At 32.6% G+C, this 9,257-nt stretch overlaps 1 protein-coding gene across 1 annotated transcript; it reads right to left on the bottom strand.

The window, feature by feature from the left end:
* Positions 1 to 663: 663 nt before the first annotated feature.
* LOC148618998 (protein-lysine N-methyltransferase EEF2KMT-like) lies at positions 664 to 9,257 on the bottom strand. The gene is made up of 8 exons (XM_088578470.1): positions 9,146 to 9,257; positions 5,850 to 5,990; positions 5,526 to 5,636; positions 5,030 to 5,107; positions 4,558 to 4,613; positions 3,321 to 3,832; positions 2,845 to 2,991; positions 664 to 2,395 (listed from the first exon to the last, which is right to left on the bottom strand). The coding sequence occupies exons 1-8, from the start codon at positions 9,239 to 9,241 to the stop codon at positions 2,286 to 2,288; spliced, it is 1,251 nt and encodes a 416-aa protein (XP_088434596.1). The 5' UTR covers positions 9,242 to 9,257; the 3' UTR covers positions 664 to 2,285.

Raw genomic sequence — 9,257 nt, 5'->3', positions numbered from 1 at the left:
ACTCGTTTTGTATAAACAATGGAATTTAATTTGTTTAGGTACGTGGTTCTACAAATTTCAGACCTGTTAAATTGACAGTATTTGTCTAATTCTGGAGTAAGAAATTAATCTAAAAAATTATTGGCTCTTCATAAAATAGTGTAGATCCAATCGGGATTCATTTTCTTGTTGTCAATCATCATCGATAAGGTCTCACTAACCACTTCTAACGTTTCCATTACTTTACATGTTAAAAAAGTAATTTTCAAAGTCTCACTGTGAATTCCCAGGACAAATGACATCTTAAAGTTGCATACTGTTGCGAACCTTGGAAAATAAGGCTTCCAAAATCATTATGCTAATGGTACGATGATAGTAGAAATTCTTCACAAAATTTACTTGAATAAATAATACTGAAAATCCACATTTTTACCTGTTCTGCTGACAGCATGGAGGCAAATTACTAACACATGTAAACAATATTCATACACTTTTGTAGTTAATTACATATATGAGTTTAAAGTACACATTCTCAGCTTCATTTTGACTACTTTTAATCAAAATACACACAAATAATGCACTGATAATGCATATGTCTAGGTTCAGTGTGTTTTCGGTACTACATAGGGGGGGTGGCCATTTGACCCGGAAGTGGTTAGTGAGACCTTAAAAACATGTTTTGAGTTTTTGTTTTTCTTTTTTTACATTTTATGAAAGCTTGTGGTATTGTGAGTCTCATAAGACAAAAATATCAAAATCAGACATAGGACTACAAAGAAATGGTAATTTTTATATCATGCCCCTCAATGATATTTTCCCTAAATTCCTAAAAAATTACAATTTTAACTAACTTGTCACACCAAAGTGATACCTATGATAATTCGAGAAGTTGTAATAGCAAATATCATTTATCATTATGAAAAAAGAACAGATTTCAACAATTTATGTCATACCTATTTTATTACTGTGTGATTCTAAGTCTGTGCTGTGTGACTATTTGAGTACTTTGAATATCCCAAGCAGTGACGTTGTGTATTTCATGGATGACATCAAGTTATGAGTCACTGTTACTGATAAAAATCTTGTTGCTATGTTGTTTTTTAAAATACCTTGCACAATGCATCTCTTAAAATATAGCCAGATTACCAATATCACTACACTGATTTTATGGGAAAATGGAAATAATGACCAGGAAAGGCAATTTTCCCCAAATTATGCATTTCTCTGAAATATGCCATAATTTAATTTATGGTCTCACTAACCACTTCTAACGTTTCTATTACTTTACATGTTAAAAAAGTAATTTTCAAAGTCTCACTGTGAATTCCCAGGACAAATGACACCTTAAAGTTGAATACCGTTGCGAAGCTTGGAAAATAAGGCTTCCAAAATCATTATGCTAATGGTACGATGATAGTAGAAATTCTTCACAAAATTTACTTGAATAAATAATACTGAAAATCCACATTTTTACCTGTTCTGCTAACTGACACACGGAGGCAAATTACTCACACAGGTAAACAATATTCATACACTTTTGTAGTTAATTACATATATGAGTTTAAAGTACACATTCTCAGCTTCATTTTGACTACTTTTAATCATAATACACACAAATAATGCACTTATAATGCATATGTCTAGGTTCAGTGTGTTTTTGGTACTACATAGGGGCGTGGCCATTTGACCCGGAAGTGGTTAGTGAGACCTATGCCTGCAGCAGATTGTTCATCGGAGATTATTTACCTGTCATAAAACGTACCCTTACCTGTTTAGACAGCAATTAACACCTTTTGTCAGATTTATGGCTCTTCTAATCAAAGAAATGAGATTGAAACATGAATTTAGGGGGTTTTAATTCGTAGTTTAAAGGTTGTTTTTTACAAAATCGGATTTTGGGACCTGAAAAATGCGGGACAAATGGTCAAAATTCTTGAAAACACAATTAAATCGTGCAAGTTGGCAGGTATGTTATTTATCTATTTTTTTTTTTTTTTATGAGAGGAGGATATTCATTTAAACAAATGTATTGCTATGTATATACTCCCCCAATTTATTGTAATATTCTAGAACTAATTTTAAATCAAAACTCACAACTCCAATTTTAGTCACAATACTTCATTGCAACCTTTGCTATTTCAATCATGTGCAATAAACAACAATAACAATATAATCACAATAATCTTTGAACACAACCAACACAGTACAGTGATACTGGTGATTTCATAGTGGAAGGTGATCCTAGCTAACAGAAACAAAGCATCTAGAATGAGATCTTGTAGGAAATCTTATTGATCTGTAGAGTTTTATGTCCCTGAATAATGTACCCTTAATATCTCAATAGGAATAATATCATCATAGTGGAACACCCTGGTTATTGGTGGGTCAACTATCTCATATGCTAATCCTTCATTGGCTAAATAAAATAGTGAGATATCATAATTAGAACATTTAAAACTATTAAAAATAACTTCTTGTTCAGTAGTTCAAATACAAGCAAGGCATTTTGTTTTGTGACTAGATGCAGAAATATATCAATTCACTTTACAAAATATATAAAGTTATTGAACTGGGAGCTGTCTTTTTTTACTTTTTCATAACTAAAGAATCATATACAACCTACATTCTGACCATGCATTCTTATTTACTATGGAATCCTGATATACCAGTAGTTAAAATTCTGGAAACTACTGTAACACTTACTACTGCTACAAGGTGTTCTTCACAATTAACAGCTATTAAGTACAGAGCATGTCACAATAAATGAAAGTGACTGACTCAATCTGTGTGGTGGCTTTTTATTTTTCCATTTTGTTTGCCTCAAGATAATTGTTTTTTTTACACATATTTACAGTACATGCTTACCTAAATTTATAAGGAAGAAATCTCTAGTATCTTCATTCCTGATAGTTGATGCAATGTATGCTTCAGGCTTGCTAGACTTCTTTGGCTTAAGGGCTTGTTTTAAAACTTTGACAAGTGATGGAATTATTTCTTTGTCAAAAACTACATCTAAAAACACAGAAAAGAATGCAATATATTAATGAAAATACTACAGGTGTTCTATTCTTGATCAATGCAGTTAAGAAACAAGTTTTGTTCCATTTTAGAAACTGAATTAAAAAGTTAAAATTAGTTTTGCCAAATATTTAAATTCTATTTACTGCATGTAAAAATACAATCAATTAACAAAAGTGAGAAGTAGTTAAAGGGTAGCTTTCATACTTGCAGGAAATATACATTTACTAAATACAATATCTTGCTTCAATAAGAATCAATTCATTTACAAAAAAATTTTGAATTAAGGTAATCTTTTTGTTGTGACGTGTTAAAATATGTACCTGCAGCTAAAATAATGTCAGGAGCCAAACTATCTAAAATGTCATAACTACTTTTGATCCAATCAAACTGTAACAGATTAATTTTTTTATCACAGCTCAGTTTATATGTTTCAGCATAATCTCCTTCTTCCCAGAAGTCTTCATTTGGTGTAAAACAATCAAAATTCATATCCTCTGTAAAATCCTCCTCGATATCTTCTGAAGAGGTTGCAGATGTACAGCTTAATTCCATTATGTCTGATTGTTCCATCCCCATATCCTGCTTAACACTCAACTGCCGACGGATACTCCTGATCATTTTACGTCTTTTAGAGATCACAGACTGATTTTCGGGAAGCACTGCTTTAATTGCACAGTTTCCTGTACTTTTTGAGAAGTTGTTTTCAATGTTGACCATGAGCAGATATAGTACCTGTTGGTGACAGTCAGAAAAAGTCATTGATTTGATATTGCACTGCTTACAGACAGAAATGCCTGTGAACCCTAAACCACTTCCTAATTCCAATACAGTCCTGAAAAAACATTCAATCAACCTGTAAATATTCAGTTTAACTCTATAGCCTCTGAAAGGACGTATATGTTCATTGCTGGAAGACTGCAGGAAGGACACATGTGTACAAATTATACAAATTCTATGAAAAATAGTCAAAATTATTGTTTTAAATTAGCTATTATAGTTTAAGGTCTTCCTTTTGTTTCACTGATATAAATAATTGCAGATAATTATACACAATGTTTCAAATTTTTTCTATTTTCTTTTTCAATGTTATGAAATAAATGCCAAGTAGGAAGAAACATGTGTGCAAAGGGTTGAAGGATTAGTTTGCCAGTGAACAAATTGTTAATAATCAAACAAGTGCAGACATTTTTGCTGTTTAAAAAAAGAAAGTTAGGATTCTTTGGTAAATGAAAAATATATTAGTCATTTTAAAATTGTCTAATACATTTTAAGAACATATTTAAGACCATCAACAGCAAAAAGTGTAAAAACATCTTTTCCCCATTTGCAGCAATATAATTATTGTATTTTGTGTGTTATGAGCTATCTGCTACAGGTTGTGATAACTTTAGGGAGACTAAACAGATTTAGTCTTCAAAACAATAATGGGTGAGTTTTTCGTAGGAGGGTAATTTTTTGGTAAGGACTGTAGGAAATCCATAAAATTTGGTAGTCACTTTAAATAAGTAATTTTTTTATCAGCTTAGAAACTTAATAAAACTGAGCTACATTACATACCTATTTTCAAAATATTTGTTGTTGTCTGATGCCCATTCAGCCAGGTGAAGAGCAGCCTAAAAGGTAGCAACCATCAGAGCGGTTTAAGAATATATACACAAAGTAATGTAAAAAATGAACCTACATGTCTTGAACTTTATGACTATACTGATGTTCCAGATTTCTGAGTTGTGACTATGATATGATCTGGAAGTTTTAATGGATCAAGTGTAAACATGTACTAGTGAATGGACTAAGCAAAATTATGGATTGAACAAAATGACTAATTTTTGTTGGATAAAACTATATATTAAATATCTGAATATGATAAGAATATCATCAAAGTTATGGAAATCCACTCTCAGCTTTTAAATTTGAATTTCATCAGGAAATATATTTAAAGGTGAGCATTATTGTCTAAACAGTATTTCATCTATTGACACACCTTTGTTATCAATCATAAAAAATTGACAAACTAATGAGAAAATCTTACCTGCCAGGTACATAATCCAGTTGTTCCTTGTGATATTAAATGAGTTGATTCTTGTAGGCTTACTGTATCCCCATTTGGCTTTAAAAATATCACAAATATTAAAATTACCCATACAGTTTTTTTGCCAGTTTTTTTGTTTTGTTTTTGTTTTTAGTGTGGCCAACTGAGACAGTGACAGTGGGATTTTGTTTCTGTGTATTTTGATTCCTGTATTAGATAGAGGTTAGGGATAAGGGGGGTCATTGTTTGCACATGTTCCAAGTCATGGGCCTTTGTTAATCTTGTATGATTTTGAATTTTTGTACATCATATATTCAGAATGTAATCTGGGGACCATTTTGCTGCATCAGATTATTAGTCTTTTTTACACATTCCCATTTCCCCTTTTCTTCTACATTAAAAGTAAACATGTAGTGACTGCAACCAGTCAAGATCTGAAAGTACAAACATGGAATGATACACCATCACATTAGTATACCTGACCAGCACTACTTACAAGATAATAGGTTTTGTAGCACAGTGCATCATCTTCTTCTTCACTTTGTTGTAACAGGTCAGTATACACTTCATAGATTTCATCACACATTTCAACATCACTGTCTTCTAACTGAAATATATATTTACCTAGATTTAAATCTCTTAAAAAAAGAAATATGGTCTGACATATAGCAGTGTGAGTTGAAAATATTGACTAATAAAAGTTTATTTTCCCAAAGAATGAATCACACATTTTTACAAAGATACAGGAAGACACAAAAGATCTTTTTATCCATCAATACTTTTACTAGTCAGTCTTACCATAATACTTAAAAGATTTTACCTTGTGTAATAGATTCTTCATAAAAGCCTTTTGATAACCAACTGATGGTGGATACTTCTTACAGAGTGGATTTAACACTGTGGCCTTTAGTACAGCTTTTTGTTCTTCTTGTCCTATCTGTGCACTGGATACAAAATCTGTCTGAATAAAAAAAAAACGGCTTAGAATAATTTTACCTCCACAAATAATGATTTGAATTAATAATTTTTTTTTTTAATTATAAGGCTCCTGGTATAATTGTTAGCATAGTTTACACTTGGTCCCTTGCTTGAGCACACCAAATAATGAAAATAGTGGGAACAGAGTATACAATTTACATGGAACGATTGTTTCCAATTTAATGTGCACTTGTTTACACATGTATATCGCATTCACAGGTTAAGCATTAATTATTCCCACCATCCAAGGAAAACTGATATCTAAATTTAAATTTCCAGAATTTGTTAAAGCTAAAAAAGGATATAGCTGAAGCTGCTCATAAGGATAACAAGAGGCTCTCAAGAGCCTGAACTGCTCACTTGGTTTAATAGCTTTAAAAAGTTGAATACATGCAAAACGTAATGATCAAAGACCTTTGACCAAATTTGCACAGATGACATTTTTCATGATACTGAACATTTACATATTAATCAGCATTCCACTCGTGTAAACTGAATAACATGCTAAAAGTGCAAAAACGATCATTAAACAAGAGGCTCCCAGGAGTCTGAATTGCTCACTTTGTCGAATTTTGCTTCCAAGGACAATAAATTTAACAAGAAGTCGTCCAACAATTTTGACTACAGTTCCGAAGATATATACAAAAGACTACTGTCTGACCCCCATGTTCTATTTTTAGTAACGGTGGCAATGTTTTCCAACAGATCAAAAACTCCCTTATCAGTTCTATGCACGATACCCCAAGGAACATTTGTACCAAGTTTGGTTCCCATTGGTCAAGTAGTGTCAGAGGAGAAGATTTTTGAAAGAAATAACATTAAAAACAGCAAAAAACATTGAAAAAGGGCAATAACTCCAATATGGCATAACAGGTTAAAACGAAAATTTGACCACAGATAGATCTCATCATGCTGAATACTTTTACCAAAAATTTAGCTAAACCTAACAGTTTTGGAGTTATACGCAAAAAACTACTGTCTGACTCCCATGTTCTATTTTTAGTAACAGCAGTCTTGTTTTTCGATGGATCAAAAATCCCCATATTAGTTCTATGCAGGAGACCCCTAGGAACATTCATACCTTGATTGGCTTCAATTGATCTGAAATTTTCAGCTAAGATAGATCTCTATGAGCAAAGAGCCTTTCATGTCTCAGATTTCTTCTGTCTGCTATGCTTTTTGAGATATAAACTAAAATATATGATGATACCCCTATTCTTCAAGTGTTGTTTTCCTAAAGTCATTTACAGCCAAGTGTTCGAATTTTCCTCCTTCAGCTATTTTTTCCCTTTTTCTGTCTCCAAACAACTTTGATATCACGAACATAGAATTTTACTTTGTTCCAAAAAAGAACAAACTTTTCTCTGTCATATTTCTGTGGCAGGTGACTTTCATACTCCGATAATTTTCATAGAAAAAATATTTGTGTTCATCCATCTCAAATTTTACATTAGTTGTGATTTAAGTTAAATATGTGAGCAACACTTTTCATCTACATGTATGTTCATAAGATTAAGTCCAAAGGTTAATCCAATTACACCTGTCACAGAAAACTTACCACGACAAGAAATAATTGGTTTGAAACCATTCATTTAGATAATGAAATGTACAAAAATCTTTCATTTGACTGTCTAACTTATAAAATAATAAAAAAAGAAATTAAATAATGAAAAAAAAAGTATTTTAATTTACCAGGTATTTTCTCCAGGGATAAAAATTAGCAGACACCCAGTAGCTCATGGCTACCAGAATTTGAGCTGGGCTACCAATCTTTTCGGTAAAATTAAATTGAATATATACAAAATATTGAACAAAAATATAGTCTGGGCTACCAGCTTGTATTTTCTTATCTTTACTTCTGTTTGTCCTATGCACATAAAATACTTTTTATCCTATCTTTGATATTTTCAAACTTTAAGCCAGTAGGATCCAGAATCCCTCTAGTGCAAATAGACCCTTTTGTGCTTAAATTTGATCACTGGAGCATGCATAGAGCATGCTCAGTATACACTTTCGCGAGAAAAATTCTTTTGTTCTACCTCACAGAAGTGTATACTGAGCATGCTCATCAATTAACCACAAAAGGGTCTACTGAATTCTTATTTGCACTGGTTAAAATCTCCAAATTGGAATATAAATTTACTTGTCCTTACCCAAAACTGAACCATTAAAAGCCAAAACATGAGCTCTTCAACCAACTAAAACTAAAACATTTATTTCATTGTCACACATTCCAAGCACTTAAAAATTAGCTCCTTGCTCATTCATTGAAAAAAAATTTCCCCATTATGTAACACGACGGATTTCCAAATAAAAATATTTATTTTGCTTGCTGTTAAACCCCCAACCCTTTTTGTAATGTTTCTATTATTTTGACGAATCTCGCACAGACAGTACATGTATGCTAAAGATCTTGGTGCTTGCTCATTTAGGCAATGCCTACTCCATATTACAAATTGGAGTAACATTTAAAGCTGAGGAAAATATTTCAAAATGTGTAGACGAAATATACTGGGGTCGAGATAACTATGACCGAAGTGACTATGGCCAAGGTGGTAGTATGGCCGAAACAACTTGTATATTATCAATTATTTTGTGTTTTGTCTTATTCTAACCTTCAGATTTATTTGAGGATATGCCACATATTATTCTGATTTTGTAGAGTTATATAGACATGTAAGTCGAAAAAAATGGTGGATTGAATTTGATGAAAACTTGAAAAATGGACATACATGATTATGATTGGGGGTTTTTACGGTCTTGACTATTCTTACGGATCTCGCACGACCGCCCCTTACAGGGATTCTGTTAGTAATGTTGGTAGGTAGTAGAAGGTAGCGGAGCCCAGGATTCGGGATACCATACCGAAGGCGAAAAACTCCGAGAATGTCCTACTAGTACTAGTTGCTGGGCTGCTGTGTTGACGCTCTGGCCTACTCCCAGACCCCATGTGGGTCCAAGAGCGTTTCCCCACTCTAACTGTTAGAGAGTACCTCAACATGTAAAGTGGGACATTCGTGTCATACACATACTGACTGTAGCGGCTACTTAATTAGTGCTTGGCAAGTGAGTGATTGTCACATGGTCTTATGTAAACTTTGATAAATATACAATGAAGAAATATATTGAATTACTTACTCGCCACTTAATACGTCGGACAGGAACCATTTCAAAAAACTGACAAGAAATTTCGTGTAAAATTGACTCAATGTTGGGAGAACAGGAGGCAGCCATTTTCTTCCAATTCGTA

Source organism: Perna viridis, chromosome 4, assembly GCF_037379345.1.
Source record: "Perna viridis isolate PV_CMFRI_1.1 ecotype Kerala chromosome 4, ASM3737934v1, whole genome shotgun sequence".
Classification (NCBI taxonomy): Eukaryota; Metazoa; Mollusca; class Bivalvia; order Mytilida; family Mytilidae; genus Perna; species Perna viridis.
Note: the sequence above shows the minus strand (reverse complement) of the source record. Positions and strands in the feature narration are given on the sequence as shown.